Source organism: Dipodomys ordii, unplaced genomic scaffold, assembly GCF_000151885.1.
Source record: "Dipodomys ordii isolate 6190 unplaced genomic scaffold, Dord_2.0 Scaffold127, whole genome shotgun sequence".
NCBI classification, from domain to species: domain Eukaryota; kingdom Metazoa; phylum Chordata; class Mammalia; order Rodentia; family Heteromyidae; genus Dipodomys; species Dipodomys ordii.
Genome location: NW_012267343.1, coordinates 5,301,843 through 5,321,585, shown reverse-complemented (window position 1 = coordinate 5,321,585; position 19,743 = coordinate 5,301,843). Strand labels below are relative to the sequence as shown.

At 42.7% G+C, this 19,743-nt stretch overlaps 1 protein-coding gene across 1 annotated transcript in view; it reads right to left on the bottom strand.

Moving 5' to 3' along the window:
* Positions 1-19,743, bottom strand: part of Astn2 (astrotactin 2) — a 777,558-nt gene that overhangs the window by 337,047 nt on the left and 420,768 nt on the right. The window contains exon 10 of the mRNA XM_013030183.1: positions 3,671-3,837. Within this exon, the coding sequence (XP_012885637.1) occupies positions 3,671-3,837 (167 nt within the window). The remainder of the gene's footprint in view (positions 1-3,670; positions 3,838-19,743) is intronic.

The following is a 19,743-nucleotide window of genomic DNA, read 5'->3' as shown; positions in this document are numbered from 1 at the left end:
GTGTGTGTGTGTGTACCGGAGATTTCCAGAAAGTGAGATCTTCACCTCTGTGACCACTCATTGGTAACAGGTAGAGAGAAGTAGTTGGAAATGCAATTGGAAGGCTGGATGTAGAACAACTTCCTTAGCCACATGAGTTGATGAATTTCACTTAATAGTTGCTAACTGAGCACCTATGGTGTGCCAGGCACTGTTCTATGTATTGGGAAATAGAGTAGTGAGCCAGACATAAAACTCAGTAACTGAATAATTGAATAAAATGACTGTATGCCTATTAGACAATTATAACTGGGGTTTATGGAGTGTTCTATTACGTATGCCAGTTTCTATGCTTGCTTAATTGCATTTAATTCCCCAAATTGTGCAAGTTACTTCTGAGTCTATATTAAAGGACAAAGGCTGAGAAAAAAACAAATCATTTGTTGAAGATGACATAACTATATGTGTCCAAAATCTTCTAGTGACATTGGTTCTCTCTTGCTTGGGACCAAAGGCACACAGACTGAGTTTGAATCCTGATAACCTCTACTTACCAGCTGGGATACCTGAGCCATTGTGCTTGTTTTTCTTAACAGTAAAATGGGATTCATGATAGTTTCTCTCCTGCAGAGTTGTTATGAGAATTAAAAGGGCTATGTGCATGAAGTCATGGGACAGTCATAGCATGTAGGAAATACCAAATAAATTGTCAGCTGCTATTCATTGTGTGTGTGTTATGGTGTGTGTGTATGTGGTGTGTGTGTGTGTGTGTGTGTGTGTGTGCATGTGTGTGTGTCCTAGTCCTGAGGCCTGAACTCAGGGCCTGAGCACTGTCCCTGAGCTTTGTCCCTCAAGGCTAGTGCTCTACAGCTTGAGATATAGCTCCTCTTCTAGCTCTTGTTGAGTAGTTTATTGGAGATAAGAGTCACACAGACTTTCCTGCCTCGGCTGACTTTGAACCAGGATCCTCAGATTATAGCTTCCTGAGTAACCACTAGCTCTCAGCCTCAGCAGTTGCTCTTAAGCTGACTGAATCAGATGTATTCAACCTGTTTCTAATCAGGAAATACGTAATAAGTCCAGAGCTTTGTGTGGGTATGTCTCCTTGTGCAGAGGTTTGTTTTGTTTTCCTTGTCTAATTCAATAGCACCCACCTTTCTCTCAACTAACTCTCCACAAGCATCTGCTAATTGCTTTCATTGTTTGTAGTGCATCTAACAAGTGTGAGTAGGGCCTCATTTGCATCCTCAATAGACAATTTCCAAAGCTTGTTGGAAGTAAGTTGATTTGGGAGACCTTGTTTTATTTCTGTTTTTTTTTCTGTTTTGTTTTGTTTTTGGTTCTGTGTACCAACACTGGATAGGCTTGAACAAACTCACATAAAACACACTGATCCAATCTTACTTAACACTTTCATAGAACACATGACTAAGTCCTGTTTCCCAGAAACCAAAATGTCAAGAACATCACATCATTGAGCAAGTTGATTGGCAAATGTCCTTTATCTTAGTTTATGTGCTAATCCCTGCAAGGATACTGTTCTAAAGCAAATTCAAGATGAATGTTAAGTTACAGCATAAACAAGGCCATTCAAGCCTCATACCAACCATGCAGTCAAGAGCCTATGATCGTGTTACAGATGAGGAAACTGAGGCCACGGTATAAGATGATCAGTAACTTGCTCATAGTCATACAGCAAGGAGGCAATGAGCTGCACCATGTGTCTTGTGACCCTGAATGTGTTACTTAACCTTTCTGAAGTAATCTATGGAAAGTACTCAGCTCTCTCCACAGCCATCATTACACTGAAGTAGCTAAGGTTCATATTTTACAGGGAGGACATGGAAGGTCAGATGTCATGAAAGGGAGGCCTGCTTGATGCATGAGAAAGGGCTAGAAAAAGAGAGAGGGGAGGGAGGGAAAGAGGCAGGGAGGGAGAGGCATTGAGATTCAAATCCTCCAGGACCCTTCCTGTGAGTGCTGGATAGAAGTCAGTGATAGTTTACCATGTCAGAATCCATTGCTGCTGCAGCTGCTTGCTGCTACTGTTGTTATTTTCCATACAACACCATCCCAAGTTCACAGCGAGGAAAAGAGCCACGGTGATATAAGAACCAGACAGAACAGCTGATTCCGTATGCAAGTCTACAGATCCTAGTCCATGCATAATTTACTCAACACTGCCCTGCAGTCACTTAAGCTGAGGAGAGACCGCCATAAATTCAGGTCTGCATACACTAATTTATTTCTTATTTATTTTACAGATACATAGCCAGGGTCTCCAGTGAGCCGCTCTAACACCTGCTAGAAGGGACCCGTAGCTCCCCAGGTGGAAATGGGGGCAAGAAAAGAAACCTGGAAATAAGTCATGAACTCTGGAAACTAGAATCATGCAACTTGCATCCTCCTTTTTCAAACTGGGTTTAAATCTATGCACACCCTCACCTCCTTTATTTTTGTGATACATGGGGCTGTAAGGTGGCTAATCTCTTATTCTGCTCTTTGTGGTAATGACAGCATCAGGCATACTTCACATACAAGCACAGGAATCATTTCTTGGAATCAGAGTGTCAAAAAGGTGAGTACATTTTTTAATGCCAAGACAGACTGCAAAACAGGACTAAAGAAGTGAAGATGCTGCTATTCTTTTGAGCGGTTGTTGAGGACCAAACACCATGCTAGGTGCTGTAAGGGTCAAAAGGAATTCCTACTACATAGGGAGAGAAATCATGGCCACTTGGAAGAAATAGCCATGGCTTTACAAAACTCACTTTTCACAGATGGCTAAACTGCGGCCTAGACAGAGAAAAAGAATTGTCCCAGGTCAGGTGGTGCAGCAAATTACCACCCTGTTTTGTTTACAGTTTTAAAACTTGGTTTGAAGGGGCTGTAGCTGTAGTGGAAGAGCACTTGTCTGGAATGAGTGAAGCCCTGGGTTCAATCCCAAAAAGAAAAAGAGAGGTAGGGAGGAAGGAGGAGGGAGGGAAAGTGGGAGGGAAGGAGGGAGAGGAAGGAAAGGAAGGAAGATAAAATAGAGAGAATGACAGAGAGAGATGAAGAAAGGAAAGGAAGATGAGAGGGAAGGAAAGAGAAGAAGGAAGGGAGGAAGAAGGAAAGGAAAGAAGGAAGGAAGGAGGAAAGAAGAAAGAAGGAGAAATGAGAAAGAAAGGAAGGAAAGAAACAAATGGAATCTCTACTACAAGCTTTCTCTGTATGATTTCCTGGCACTTCCTTCCTTAGTTCTAGTTATTCTACATAGGTCAAAGGGCCCAGAGACCATCAATGACCTCATGCCACTGAGTTCCTTCCTGTCCAATGGAGTGCCACACCAGGTATTTCCTTATGAACAGCCTCAAGATCCCTCTTCTTGTCTCCACACTGTACTGCCTCAGGCTGCTGGGGAGTCACAGGGATAGAAGACCTCAGCAGAGAATAGATTCTGGACACAGGAAGGTAGCTGAGCAGGGACATGCTGGGTTGCAAGTATTCCTCAATTACTTTCCTTCACCCACTCTCTTTCCAAGGTCCACCAGGTTATACTCTAGCCACGTGAGCTCAAACAGAAGACTTAAAAAGACCATTTCTTCGAAGGTCCAACCAAGACTGGCCAGGTTGTAGTTCTTGGCTGTTTTCTCTATAGCTTACCTGCCACTGTGGGGAAGGTCCCTGGGCATTGGGGGTGGAGACTCACCCGCAGAACATGAAGATGGTGCTGGAACTGGCATCATAGGACAAAGGCAGCGTCTGCTGCAGACACAGCTGCTCACAGCCGCCATTAAAGCCGTCAGAGCAGTCGATACCCTTGGAGTGATCATAGCAGCCTGAACCGTCCTTCATGGGTCTCAGCTCCTCAGGACACTGCTCAGAAAGAGAATAACAGGGTGGTTATGGGAAAGGAGGTGCTGGGCTCCATCACAATCTCTCCTCCTACCATCTGTGTTCACAGAGCAAATGTTACTTGTTACTACTACTGACCTTGCTAGGACCCTGTTTATTGTTGCTTTTATGGTACATCAGCTACAAAGGTCATTGAAGGAGGCAGCCAGACATATTGTAAAGTGCCTCTGACATTATGACTTTAAACTCTAGTTATTCTCCTCCCCGTGTGACTGGAGGCTAGTTAGTTACCACCTTCTCTGAGTCTCAGGGTTGTCATCGATTACGTGGGCAGGACACACTTGTAATTGTTGTGAGTCTAAATTATATCATGAGGGTCTGTATCTTACTTCAGCATTTGCCACATAATCTGTTACTCATTGAATGTGAATTGTCATCATTTTGGCCTTTAATTGAGCTCTTCTGCAGCCTTGTCCCAGGAGCCCTAAATGAGAAGCTTACATACATAGAATCAGAGCATGCCAAGGCCTCCTAACCAGTCTGGTGGCTCCAGGCTGTCTGTCTCCTCGGCATCATCCTCCAAAGGACCACTTGATCTTCAAAATGAGCATCACTCCCCAGTGTAAATAAACAAATAAGCTGATCATTAGGGTTCCTTACCCATGGACACTTGCATATAATCCTTGAGTCCTTGAGCTAACACAGGGACCGCTACCTTCCATGGCTGGATACCGATACTAGGAAATATCTGGCTACTTATTTAGTTCTCCATCATCTGATGAGCTAACAACATGGTCTCCAGCCTTGTCAGTGGAGTAGTTTGAACATCCTGATTTTAAAAGGATACACAAGGCACCAGGTTTTAATTGCAGTCACCCTGCTGGCATTTTTTTGTCCATAAAGATGAACACCTAGAGTCCAATCTTCCTCATCCATCACTGGACATGGCTGATTAAAATCCCCCCAAGTCCTGTGAACCCCTCCCCGCCAGCCAGAGTTCCAGACCCTGCCCACACTGCCTTCTGAAGTGACATCAGTCGTAACACATACCAACACACACACAGTCACACGTACACAAATTAATTTCCCCAAATCGCAACAACAAACACAGAGGTCTGCCCTCTTGGAAATTAAATTTTTGTCAAAGGAGAATTTGTAATTACAAATGCACATGCGAGTTCTTGAAGACATGAGAGAGAGGCTCCAGGAAGGGTGATGGAAAGTAGGTTATAAATGGCCTTTGTCAAGCTGCAGAGAGGTTATAAAACTGCTACGTTTTGTGCTTAAAAAGAAAAATCAATTTTCCATGTGAGTGAAGTGTTGCACATATTAATACAAGCTCAGACAATTCCTGCTTGTCTCTGAGCAGTCGCTGTCAGACCAAACGGGTCCTGGTCGTGGGGTCACTTGGAGCCATTTACTGTTCTGGGGGCTGGGCTCTACCTGTCTGTGGACAGTGTGGTTTTGTTTCTTGTTGTGTCTGTGTGTCTGTTTGTATCTGTGTGTGCTGGTACTGGGACTTGAAGTCCGAGCCTGAGTGTAGTCCTTTAGATTTTTTTCCATGAAAGACTGGTACTGTCCTGCTGTCTTATTTTGAAAGAGTCTCACAGACTTTCCTGTCCCAGCTTGTTTGAAACTGTGATCCTCAGATTTCAGCCTCTTGAAGAGCTCAGATTGAAGATGTGAGTCATTGACACCTGGCTCCAATTTCTGTTCCTTCAATGAGTGACCTTGATAATCCGGGTACTACCTAAGCACATGAGTTATCTGCTTGCTTCAGCAAAGTTTTGGAGCACAGCGTGGGAGGCTGCTAGTGGTTCCCCAAATTGTGTCTCTGTCTTCATCTTTGGAGGCCAGCAACCGTGAATGTTAGCACCTATGATGTCGTGGAGGAGTCTATGCTGGATTCTCCAGATTGGCCTAAATGCCAATATCCTTATAGAAAGAAGGCAGGGAGAAATCACAATGCCGGAAGGGAAGGCAAATGTGCAAGTGCTGAGAGATTGGTAGATGGAGACAAGAATCCTAATTTGTGGGAGAGGCCAGCAGAGGAGGCAGGAACTACCAATACCTTTTGTTGGGATTTCTGACTTCCAGAATTACAAAAGAATAAATTTCTGTGGTCTTTAGCCACTATCCTTCCCTCCCATCTCTCTCCAGTATAGCAGAAATTACCATAGCCTCCAGAGGAAATAGATCACCTGGGTAGCATTTTTACTGAGGAGAAAGTTGAGGACAGGGTTACACACACAGGTGGGTGGCAGGGTCAGTGTTTCTCAGGTGTGCCAATTTGGTGGCTATTAAATGAATACCAGGTATTTGCTTAAACTGAATGGGTCAACTTGATTGTCTTGAGAACCAACTAGGTGGTGAGAAAAGCATGTCTTTGGGGTGTGTCTGTGAGGTGTCCCTAGAGACTGTTGGACCATGTATGCTGACCCAATCAGTGATTTAATCCACTGATAGACCCATACTCTGTGTGGCCTTTTAGAGGTGGTAGAAACGGTGGGAAATGGACCTCGTTGGTGGAAGGAGGTCGCGTGGGAGAGGTGCCTTTGAAGGGTGTGTCTTGGCCCAGGACCTTCCTATTATTTTCCTTGCCTGCTGGCATCTACAAGGTGAGACAGTTTCTTGCACTGGGTCCTTTGGCCATGAAATTCTGCCTCTCCATGAAGCAGGAATAATGGAGACAGTGGAGCATGGACTGAAACCTCAGAACTTAGGATCCCAAATAAAGCCTTCCTCCTTTTATACAGCAACACAACTCTGACGAACCTCCCCTGTTCCTCGCCACTTGCTGACTCACGGACAGCTCCTGCTAGAGAGTCAGAGCAAAGCAGGTCTTCGAACTGATCTCACCTACTTCAGCATGGAGCTCCCACGTCTTCATCAGTGATTCAGGCATCTCATTATCTACTCACCAGCACCACTTCAGAAGTAAGAGGGCATGGAAGAACTTGACATGGAAACCAAGCAAATCTGCAAATTAAAACTGTTCTTTTCCTTTGAGAAGGCATTGTGCTGCAGGCCTGGACCGTGTATGCAACCAAGGCCGGATGTATGACACAGTGTTACACCGTGGGGCCCAGAGCATCCCAGGAGGAAGTTTGATATGTCTTCAGGGAATAGGGCCTGCCTCCCTCTCTCTCTTCCTCCCTTCCCATCCTTTCCCTTCCTTCCTTCCTTCCTTCCTTCCTTCCTTCCTTCCTTCCTTCCTTCCTCCCTTCCCATCCTTTCCCTTCCTTCCTTCCTTCCTTTCTTCCTTTCTTTCTTCCTTCTTTGCTTCCTTCCTCACTTTCTTCCTCTTTCTCCTCCTCCTCCTCCCTTCTTGCCTCCCTCTTTCCTGTGCCATCCTCCTTTAACATATGTGGATTCTATGAGAAGAAGACAAGTCAGGGATCGAGCCCTTAGCAGAAATGTCAATATCCTGGAATTTAGATTTGTGGGAGAAAAATATCTGTTCTTGGATCTGCTCAACCCATGGTGTCTTGTTATGAGCTCACAAAGTTCATCCTGTTTATTGCTTTCCAGGTTTATTCTGTTGTTAATGGAAAAAAACACTGTGACACGAATTCTTTAGATTTATTGCAACCTTTTCCTGACCTAAGTATATTCTATGTGGGTTTGTGTTCTGTAGGTAATACAAGAGAGTAGATATTTTATGATGTGGAGGTGTAGTACCCTAAAAAGTTAAGAGGAGCTGTTAGTTGGTAGTGGCATTCAGTTTATCTATAATGTAGCTGATTTTTTTGTCCTGTTATTGAGTACTTAAGTATTCAACTATAATTGTGGATTTGTCTTATTTTTTTAGTCCATTAGTGTTTTGTTTGTTTTTTGGCAGTACAGGGCTTGAATTCAGTGCCTTGTACTCACTCGGCACACTTGCGCTGCTACTTGAGTCATCCTTCAGCCTTTTTTGCTGATTAATTGGAAATGGAGTCTTTCAGAATTTTCTGCACAGGCTGGCTTTGAATTGTGATCCTTAAATCTCAGCCCGGTGAATAGCTAGGATTACAGGGATGAGTTAAGGAGCCCGGCTCATTAGTTTTTGCCTCACAAATATCCATGCTTGCTATTTCTTAAACATTCCATGACATTGCTCTTGGATAATTTTTTTTTAGTAAGGTCTACTTTATTTAATATTAATATAGCTACTCCTGCTGTTGTTTTCTATGCATAACATGTTGCTTTCCTCTATTTATTTACCTTCAAGCTGCCTATAGTATTAAGTGTCAGCTCAACTTTCCCTTTTTTGTTTGTTTAGGCAGTACTGAAATTTGAACTCAAGGCCTTGCAATTGCTAGGCAGGTGTTCTACCATTGGACTCACACCCATTTTTGCTTTTATTTTTTCAAATAGCGTGTCATACTTTTTACCTGAGATCACCATTCTCCTGTCTCTGCCTTTTATAGAGATGGAATTACAAATACACATGAACACATCCAGCTTGATTGAGATGAGGTCTTCTTGACTTTTTGCTTGGGCTGGCCTTGAACTATGATCTTATTTCTACATCCCATAAAATAGGTTTTTGTTTTGTGTTTTGTTTGGAATAAGGTCTCACTATGCAGAGCAGGATTTCCTGTAACTCAGTGTCTTCCTGGGTATACCACCAGGCTAGACATATGAACTGAATTTCTTACAGGCAACATATAATTGGGTCAAGCTTTTCAATTTGCTCTGCAAGGGTCTGTGTTTTAATTTGTGCATTTAGAAGAACTATCTTTGTGTGTGTGTGTGTGTGTGCGCATGTGCGTATGAGCGAGTGAATGCTGGTCCTGGGGAAGGTGCTGTCCTTTAGCTTTTTCATTCAAGGCTGCCCCATTGGAGCCACAGCTCCACTTCCGGCTTTTTGATGGTTAATTGGAGATAAGACGTTCACAGAGTGCTTGGACTGGCTTCGACCTTTGAGCCTCAGATCTCAGCTTCCAAAGTAGCTAGACTTACAGGCGTAAGCTACAGGTGCAAGCAGAATATTTACATTTAGTATGATAATATTACTCATCTCTGTTTTTTTCATTTCTCCATTTCCTTTGTTTTTTGGGGGGTTTCCTATGGGCTATTTGGATGTTCATTAGAGCTCCATTTTGATTTATCTATATTGCTTCTGAGTGCATTTCTTTGTATCATTTTAGTGATGTCTCTAGATGTTCATAATTTAGTCTATTTGTGATATCATCTTTCCATATCATGTATGCAGTAACCTTTCCTGCTTTTGTGCTTTATGTCCCTTCCTTCTCATAAAATGTAGCTTCTTCATGATTTCTCTAGATAGAAGTAAAACCATATCAGAGACTCCTATTGTGTTTTTTGTTTGAACCATCAAATATGATATGGACAAACAGGACAGTTGATTGTACCCCCCCCCACATTTGTGCTGTGTTCCTCTGTTCTTCCTGATGTTCTCAGTTAGGTCAGTTATATTATTTATTCTCTCCCTCTCCCTCCTCCCTCTCCTTTTCCTTCCTATTCTTTCCCTTTCCTTCTTTTTTTATTTTTTGATAGGGTCTCACTATGCAGCCCAGACTAGCCTTGAACTTTTGGTCCTTTTGCCTTAACAGAGATCACAGGCCTCTGCCATCATTCCTGGCTATTATTTCATTTCTGTTTTGAAGACAACCTTTAGCCATGCTTTTAGAAACAGCCAGTCATAGTTTCTTTTCGTTTTCTTCTCTCTGAGAATGTCAATTACTTTTTTATTCCTAGAGGATATTTTCATTAGACATACATTTCTTTTTTATTTAATTCAGCACTTGAAAAAAATGTATCACTTTTCCTTGGCCTCTAGGTTTCTCACGAGAGTTCCACTGTGGTTAAAATTGGGCTTCTTTTGCAGATAAGATGTAATTTCTCTCAAGCTTTCTTCTTGAAAAGCTGAAGAAGTTTGACTATGATGTTTTCGTGTGGATTTTCTTTGTGTTTATTCTGCTTGGATTTTGCTTAGCTTCTTGAATCTGTAGGGTTTTAAAATTTGAGATGTTTTCAGCTGTAATTTCTTTGAGTACCATTTTTTCCCTCTTCTTCTGAAACTCCAATAACACAAATGTTAGGATTTTACTTTATATATACAGTTGCACAGATTCTTGGAAATAGATTCATTTTCTTCTCAGTCTATTTTCTTTTCAAAAACCGAGATTGTGTAATTTCACTTGTTTTATTTTTAAGTTTACTTATTATTTCCTTTGTTTCCTCCAGTCCTCTGTTGATTCTATCCACTTAGTTTTAATCTCATTTACTGTCCTTTTTAGTTCTAAGAGTTCTGTTTGTTTTCTCTTTATACCTTATATTTCTTTGTTGATTCTTTCTAGTTTTCTCATTTAGTACAGGAATTCCCATGTCTTATTGCGGAGGATTTTTTTTTTGGTACAAAGCATTTAAAAAAATATTGTAAAGATACTGTACAGGAGGGGGAGGGAAGAATTGGGGAGGTGGGGAGGGAAGGGATTGTGGGTCTCAGTGCCTCTACTTGGTCAGCCTTTGCTCCACCTTTCCAGCTCACATGTGTTTTATATATTATGTCCAGGGACTTTAGTTGTATTTAGCCGAGGAATTGAGAAAAGATGTCTATGTTCCTGCAGGCTTTTTTAGTTAGCATAGCCCTAAAGCTTTTTTTTTTTAAAAAAAAGGAAGAATATGAGACAAAAATAAAAAGACCACATGTGACTTGCACGGCCTAAAATATTTACTATATAGTCCTTTATACAAAAACAGCTGCTGACCCATGACTTTCACCGTGGGGAGGCATCTAGAGTTTATTCTAAGTACACCTGGAGGGCTTTGGATGGTTGCCTGGCAGAGGAATGAAGTGATTTGATTTGCTACTTTGAAGAGATTACCTAAGTTAGTGAATTCAATTATCTCTCAGCATTTTCTTAGAGCTTGCAAAAGGAGCCTTGGGATGCATGCAAGCTCTGGGAGACTCCAGTGGGCATGAGACAGGGGCTAGGAGATATAGCATTGCACTGCTTCTTTGCCTGAGGCTGTACACGAAATAAGTGGGAGAGCTGGGGATCTACCCAGGTCACCTGGGCTCCAGAGCTCACAGCCCATCTTCTGCTCTCTTTCAGAAGAGGGCCCAGAGGAAGACTGAGCCTGGGTCCCTGAGCCTCGAGCTTGGCATTTCTAGAGGAAGGAGAGGATGCCTGGAGAACTTCCCACTCTCCCCCCCCACACACAGCACTGGCTGGTCTCCTACTTCTTCTCCCACTCCCCACCCCCAAGTCTCTTCCTCTGTCCCCTGAGCCTGCTCTTGCTGCTTCCCAGCCTCATTTCTCATCATCACCAAGTCATTTGTTTCTGTTTGTAATTATGCATTTTAATGTTCATTAATTATGGAATGCAAATTGTTCCAAGTGCAAAATTGGTAATGAGCTGTTCTACCACTCCACCCCCAGGTCTAGAAGGTGAGCCAGCTGTTCGGAGCAAATCGGAATAACTTCTCCTGAGGCCCGAGTGAAGGCTAAGGGATTTCCTGGTGATGACTGAGGAGGGGCCCTACCCGTCTTGGGTCCTGAGAGACATCAGGAGGGTACCTACCTCTTTTATTTCTTTCTATAACCCTGGGCCTTACAAGCAGAAAGACCTCTAGCAGGGACCCAGCCTCTGACTATGTAACATTGAGCTACTTGCTTTCCTTCTGTGAGCCTCAGTTTCTTGTCTGGAAGACAATGAGGAAAGCATCTTCATGGTAGGCAAAGCAGAAAAATGGGATGTTGATGGGAAAGAACAAGCTAGACCTCCCTGAACTTCCATAATTACATAGGGATAGCTCTCTGAGAGCTGAGTTCCAGTTCTGCCTAGCTTTGCTCTCTGATTGGCTGGCGGGGTTCATACTGGAACACCTGATTCTGGCCATGTCCTTCATTATAAAATAAAGACACCGGACAGTAGGAAATTGGAAAAGACAATCAATGCCAGTTTCCCCCCCCCCCAAAGTAACTATGAATTATAAAAAGGTGGAGAAATCACCTCTCAGCACTTGAGAGGAAGTGAGCACTTCCCTGGAAATTATTGAACAGGTTTTAAGATTTTTCTAAGGATGTCTGTAACCCTGTTTCATTATGGATGGGATTCTAAGCACCTTCTAGAAAGTGTACTCTGATGGGTTACAAGCAGACTCAGGTTTAGGAACAAACTAGTTGCTTGTAACAAGCTTGGATGTGCAAATCAGACTCAGCATCTTGGAAAGAAGAAGGAGGAAGGAAAGAAGCAAGGAAGGGAAGGAAGTAGATATTTATTTACTGAGTGCCTACTATGTTATGTGTTTGATATTTTCCCATATGCCCTCTCTTTGCCTGCTCCCAAAGCTCAGAAGCACCCACAGAGCGTGCTCATTTTATAAGCAAGGTTATCACTAAGCCAGGATTGTGGGATTCTTCAATATGAATTGATGCAAGGAAAGCCTGAGTGGGCCTAGCTCTCCTGTGCTACCTAGCACAGGAGTGAGTGAAGAAGGGTCCAGTCATCTTCCTTCCTGCCCCAAACCATTCAATGGGGCCAGCTAGCCCAGCTGTTCACCCCAACATTGACTGGGACAACTGGGCTAGTCAAGACCTCATAATCACCGGGAGTTCTAATCAAGTCATGCCAATTCAGCGACTGCTTAATTTGTGCTCTGCTTCTGTGCTGACCAAGAGGAAAAAAGGTAGCCTAAAATAGGGATCATGGGGTTCAATAGTCCTGGGTAATGTAGGACAGCAGGTACAGGCCCCAGCAGGGCTTCTCCCAGGTCAGAGTGGAGAAAGTAGAGCCTGCCCCAGTCCCTGTGGGAGGCACAGAATCCAAGCCACCAAGGCCCTTTACCTCCACCTCTTCAAGCACAGCGTGTTTTCTCTGCAGAGTCCAACCTCACAGCTTTTGTCAGTTCCCAGCTAGGCTGTCCCTGTCTCCTGAAAGACTCCTAAACGGTCCATGAGAAAGCACCAGTGATCCACGCTGGGGGATCTCTCCTGAGCTCCCAAAGTAGGAGATGTGAGGAAAGAAGTGAAAACGAGTCCAGATGCTGCCCCTGTGTGACTCTGGGCAATCACGGTACCTCTCGGATCCTGGCTTCCATTTTATGTTCTGTTTTGTTGTTGTTTGTTCATTCTTTTGTGTGCTGCTACCGAGACTGGAACTCAAGGCCTCACATTCTTGCTCAGCTTGTTCACTCTACCGCTTGAGCCATGCCTCCAGCCTGGTCTTCCCTATTTTAAAATAGACTTTGATAAATAGCTTCTGGAGTTGAGAATGTTCAGTACATTGTCACCACAGGTGCCTTTGTTCTGTGTGTGTGTGTGAGTGTGTGTGTGTGTGTGTGTGTGTGTGTGTGTGTGTGTGTACATAGCACTGGAGATCAGATCCAGGGCCCCCATGCATGCTAGGCTAGTGTTCTACCACTGAGCTACATCCTTACGCTCCTCCTTCCTTATGATGCCCTGGTTAGAGAACACTATCCTTCTTTCTCTCTCATACTAACTGGGATGATTTCTGGCTCAGTCTGTGTCTCAGTAAGTCCACAGCTATTTGAGGAGAGAGACTATAACATACCCAGCTTTATCTCTTCTGCACAGGATGACAGGCAAGGCAATGGTAGTCTCTGTGGTCAAGACAAGACCAAGCTCAAATCTGGGCCAGAAAATGTCAGCCACTCCCTTCTCAGAACTCAGAACAAAGTAAAAGACATTTCATATCCTTTAAAACAGGGCCTGCCACATGGCAGAATTCCAGTGGTAATAACATTTGTTATTAACATGATTACTTTTTGATACTTGGTAAATTCTTTTGGAGTGTGACCAAATTTCTGCTGGTGGTGTTGCTTAGTTCTGGCTTGAATTCCTGTGAAGTAGCGGTAGGCCATTCTCCCCACGTACCCACCATCTGTGTAGCATTTAATACATTCTCACTGACAACACAGAAAGGAAATTCAAATATTCTCGGGACATGCTATGGGCCTGGCCATATGCTAGGTGTTCACCTTACATAACTCTGCTGAAGGTCCACAGAGGTTCTATGGTCTTCCTCTTAGTAGCTCAACTTTTGTAGCAAAGGTCAGCAAGACTTTGAGGGGACAATGCCTTTCTCTGGTGGCCCTGCCCTTGGTGAGTAGAGACTGCATTCAAAGGTGGTAGTTATTGATCTCAAGAAGTGTCTGCACCAACGGAAAGAAGTGAGTATGTCCCACAAAGAAGAGAGGTCATGGGTCAAGATGGCTAAAGACCAAAGCTTGTGTCAGTCAATAGGAATCCTGAATCCAAAAGTGGATGAGAAAGAATGGAACAGATATTTCTCCAAAGAAGATACATAAGTGCCCCCAAAGACCAATGGTCAATATCACTAATCATGAGGAAAATGTCAATAAAAACAACAAGATGCCAACTAGAATACACAAGTAGAATAGCCATTGTCAAAGTATAATAATATCTGTTGGCAAGGATTTGGGGAAATTGGAGCTCTGTGCACCCAGCTATCATTGTAAAATGGAATGATTATTTTGGAAGACAGTAGGGAGAGTTTCTAAAAAGTATTATCAATGAAATTATACCGCCATCTGTGCATAGATCCAAATAGATGAAATTAAAGTGTTGAAAAGAGTTGTTTGTTTTTTTAAACTGTATATATGTATACATACATATATATATATATATATGTGTGTGTGTGTGTGTGTGTGTGTGTGTGTGTGTGTGTGTGTGTCTTTTGGGGGGGCACTGGGGATTGAACCCAGGATGTTGCACTTGCTAAGTAAGTGCTTTGCCACTAAACTACATCCCAGCCCTGTGTTAAAGAAGTTTATATAAAATCTGGTTCAGAGCACTAACTATGTACAGTCACCAAAATGCAGATCAGTCCAAACAGTTATTGATCTTTATAGCCATAATGAATTTTTTAAAAAATACATAAAATAGAATGTTATTCACCCCTTAAAAGGAATTTGAGACATAGGCTATATCACGAGTGAACTTTGAAGACCATATGCTAAGGGAAATAACTCAGTCATAAAAGGACAAACACTACTTGACTCCCTTATATGAGGTTACCCCAGAGAGGGCCAAACCATAAAGACAAAAAGTAAAATGGTTTTGCAGGATCTAGGGGAGGGAAATTGAGTTGGGTGGCTGTTATGCATGAGTCTACAGTTTCAATTTATGAGATTAAAAGGGTTTTGGAGATTGGTATACAAGAATGTGAATGTACTTAACACCAAGAGCCTGAGGACCTCAAAGTGGTCAAGACTCTAAATGCTACATTATAACATATAACACTATGAAATATAATGTAGATCACTGGACAGTATACTGAAAATGAACGATACAACTTGTGGGTGGGGATGGGAGGGAAAAACTGGGAGTGAGAAAGTGAAGGGGTAACATTGTCCAAAGAGAAATGAACTCTTTACCTCTGTACATCATGTATATAATAACAATAAAAAACATCTTAAAAATAAAAAATAAAAAAATTATCTAAATGAACTCCATGAAATGGAAACAAAAGTTGTTTTTTTTGTTGTTGCTGCTTTGGTTTTCTTTTCCTTTTGTCTTGTTTGTTTATCTGTCTTTAGGAGGGTAAGTGGGGGGCCACAGAACTGGTAGGACAAAAGAGGAACAAATGCAGCAGTGGTACTCACTAGACACAATGTTGAAAATGAATGCTACAACTTGTGGGTAGGGATGAGAGGGAAAAACTGGGAAAGAGCAAGGGAAGAGGTGACATTGTTCAAAAGGAAATTCTTTATCTGATTCATATAACCCCTCTGTACACTACCTTTACGATAATAATAAAAATGCATTAAGAAATAGATAGAATGTAGAAATTTTCAATTAAAATATTAGAAAAAATAAAGGTAGAAGACGTGATGTTGGTGTCTGCCAACTTCAAGGAGAACCTAGACCAGGCAAAGGTCTGGGTAAGCCCACAGGGAGAGAGCACAATCATGCTCACACCAGTTAATGATGAGGAAGAGTGCTCGGGGCGGGGGGGGGGAGGCAGAACATCACTGCACAAAACTAGGCTGTCACACATCTGGTGACTGGCTTGTCAACTGACTTTATGATCTTCTGTCCCCTTTAGAACAGCTTCCGTGCATTAGGAGTGCCCAGGCTGCCATTCCTAAGCTTGGCACAGGTCATCCATTCCATGGTTCTCAGTCTTTCTAACTCTGCATTGAAGAAGCTAGAAACTGATCTCCAAGACCAATTTAACCTGGACACTCTATGATTCTCTGCTGATAGAAACTCAGGAGCTGGGTGCTGGGCACAAACTTTCTGTACCTCTATGAAGCTCTCTTGGACTCTGTACTGAGGGATGGTTGAATTCAACAAATGCCTGTTCAGAGACTCCTGTCCTCTGAGCCTTAGGAAGCTTTGCTGTAGTCCTGAAGAAGTGTCTAGCCTGATGGGGGTGATAGAATACATTAACACATCTTTACAGTTTTATATGATTTTTATATAGTAGAAATAAGAGCCAAGGGCTGAGGGAGAAGAGTCCAGGGAACACTTTCCCATGAAAATCTGCCAGGAGTCCTGAAAAATGTATATTCAATAACTGTCTGCTGATGATAATGAATAGCCTTTGTAGAGCTCATTAATAATAATAATAGCTATCACTTAATAGCGTTTACCATGTGCTAGACACTGTTTATAAGTATGTTTTGAATATTAACTCATAATGAAAGCATCAGCCTGATGGTAAAGGTTCTACTATTGTACTCATTTTACTGAGAAGGAAACTGAGGCAAAGACAGCTTTAGCAACTTATCCCAAGGTCACGGAACAAGTATAAATCAGGTGCAGGATATAAACCATACCCTGATGCTTTTGTTTTTGTTTTCTACAAGTGTGCTGAATTTTTCTAATGGCTCTAAAGTTCCCTGTCTCTTTCCAGTTGCCCCTGACTACAACATAGATGTGCAGATTGCTCTTGGAAGGGAAGGACACTGAGGTACACAGGTGTGTGTGGGGTGTGGGGGGAGATTGGGAGGTCTTCGTAAGAGCTTCCCAGGCATAGATCACAGAATAAACCCATTTTTGTACCACTCCAAAGGGTTCACTGAAGAGGCTCTCTTACTCTCTGTGATCCTATGTTCAACTATTGGAAACTCTCCAAACCTAGTCTTTTGGGAGTTTGATGGTGGTATTATTACCTGAGCATGAATGATGAAGTCATTTGTCATTGTAGATCTACTTCAGACTTTCTGCCTTCCTCATAGGTTGGAGTTTAAACTAAATGCCCCAACCTTTTAATCCTGCTTTGATCATTCCTTTATGCTTTCTGATTAACACCTATCTTGAAGCTACTTAGGACTGCTAGATACCAGTCAATTTATAGGCAGAAAAAAGACACTGGAGCTGACTACTAATGGCCCATAACTGTAATCCTAGCTACTCAGGAGGCTGAGATCTGAGGATCAAGATTCAAAGCCAGCCCAAACTGAAACATCCATATGATTCTTATCTATACCAATTGACTGGAAAAAGCTGGAAGTAGAGCTGTGGCTCAAGTGGTAGAGTGCCAGCCTTGAGTGAAAAAGTCAGACAGAAACATAAGGCCCTCATTTAAGCCTCAGGACATGCATGTATGCATGCAAACACCACACACGCACACACACACACACACACACACACAAAGACACTACAGATTACAGGAAAGAGGAGTAAATTACAGCAATACATCAATCACAGGTAGGTATTATTAATATACATTGTTTTTAATACTAGGAGAAACAAAGATGAAAAAGCAATAGGATCAATATTGTAAGGTAAGTGACAGAGGTGGGATTTGAACCCACACAGCTTGACTCCAAAGAACTCCTTCTTTCAGAATACCATGCCTATTCATGAGCTATTGACTCAGTGAGTCAGGCCAGGTCTTTCAAAGGGCTGGAAATACAGACATTTCCAAGCCTGTGGGGCTTTGTGAGCTGTTTTCTTTTCCCCACCTTTTGTAACTAACAAGTCAATTTGCAGCTCAAGGCAGTGTCCTCACACTGTACCTTCTCATTGATCGCCGGGACTCTGAGTGAGAAATGATTTTATAAACTAGTTGGCTTTGAAAAGCACGCAGCAGCAGCCATTGAACATATGCTTCTGTGGGTATATATTTATTCAGCTTATGTTGAGTGTAATTTTGGATGCTTTGCATATTTTATATATTTTTTTGTCACAGAGAGCAATTTAAAGGAAAAAAGTAAAAGAAAAAAATCCCATTTCTAAATGGAGACAGATGCCATATATGTCCTCAGGGACTTGGAAGGGACAAGGCTCCCCAAGTCCAATATTCCAGGAATGGGAGTGGCAGGCTGGCAGGTGGGGAGGAGAGGAGATTCAGGGGCTAAGAATCTAGCATCCACTCTGATGCCCATATGGAGACACTTACCATCCAGGCCCCAGGCAGGCTCTTCAAACTTCTTCCATTCGAAGGGCTTTCTACCATCCTGCTTGACAGTATGCTCCACATACTATTTGTTGAGTGCTAACTATTGGCCTGACCATGGTAATGAATTCCCCTGGAAACCTAATGCTGAGGCATTGCTGTATGTAAGGGAACACAGATGTCATGACCAGCACAGCAGGAAGCCACATGCTGGCCCAGCTCCAGAACCAGAACAACCAGAATTGGAACAACTCCTGCAGGGGTTACTGGAAGTCCTCAGAGGAGGGTCCTGTCACAGATACTGCCCATTTCCTATCTGGGTGATAATGGGTAGACAGAGTGTTATCCTCCTGAGTTGGCCTCTGCTGTTTCAAATCGGGACAAAAAGACCATTCTGCTGGGGTGCCGTGGAAGTTCAGAGTGTCCCAAAGTTGCCTTTAGAAGTCACTCGAGATACTTGTTCTCTTTCTCTCTCTGCCCTCTTTCCTGCCTAAAAGGTTCTCCTCTGACCCAGGATGAACTCGTTTCAAAGATGTGCCTTAGAAAAAGTCTGCAGGTTTTGGACCAGCTGGAGGGGGAAAAAAAAATAAAGCGTGTGTGGGCGCAAAAATTTCCAAGGAGGAAAGCAGCAGCCCAGAGGGAATTTGTAAGAAGGGAGAATGCTCATTGAATGTGCCAGAAGAAGACTCCACGTGTGGTTCCTGGTGACACCCAGTGTCACTTGCTGGCTATGCAAATACACACGAGCTCTTTGCTGCCCAGGGCACAGTTCCTCTCTGGGCCTTTAAGCCTCCAAGAGCAGCTCCCACACCTAGCAAATACTTAGGTGATGAGTTCTGAAGTCAGCTCCACAATTCAAATGCAATGAGGGACAAACTCAAGACAAAACATTTGCTTCTGTTGAAAGCAAAGACTGGTTTTTAACTGAGCTGGGGAGATGTGTTTTATGTTGGCAGATTCCACCAGCAGGACCATGGTACAATTCTATCATGGTCAATTCTGCTATTTCCATCAAACTACATTTCTCATTAAGTGGCCTATCTCCCTCTAGGAACGTATATCATTCTGCCCAGAAAATAATTCCTCAGCAAGGGAAAAAGGTTAGCAAGTGTTTGATGAAACTCTGCCACAGTATGTTACTGCAAAGTGAAAGATATGAAGAATATTCAGGCAAGGTTCAGGCAGAAGCTGGAGAAAATAGAGGAATGGATAATTTTATTCACATAATTAGTAGTGATGCTCACGGTATTCCCAATCCACGTGTCCCCTAAGACCCATGAACAAGATAAAAAAAATTTAAAAAAGAAGAACACCCTCCTGGGGTGAAAGAATCCTAGGCTAGAAATTACTATACTTAGATTACATTCAATCATAGCTGTTATATTTCTTGGCTTCCATTTGAGATGTATTTATTTTTATTTATTTGTATGCTGGCTTTTGAACCTAGGGCCTTGTACCTGCTTGAGCAGCACTCTACTGCTGATCTACAGTTTCAGATGCTCGTCTTTATTATTTATTTATGTGTGTGTGTGTGTGTGTGTGTGTGTGTGAGAGAGAGAGAGAGAGAGAGAGAGAGAGAGA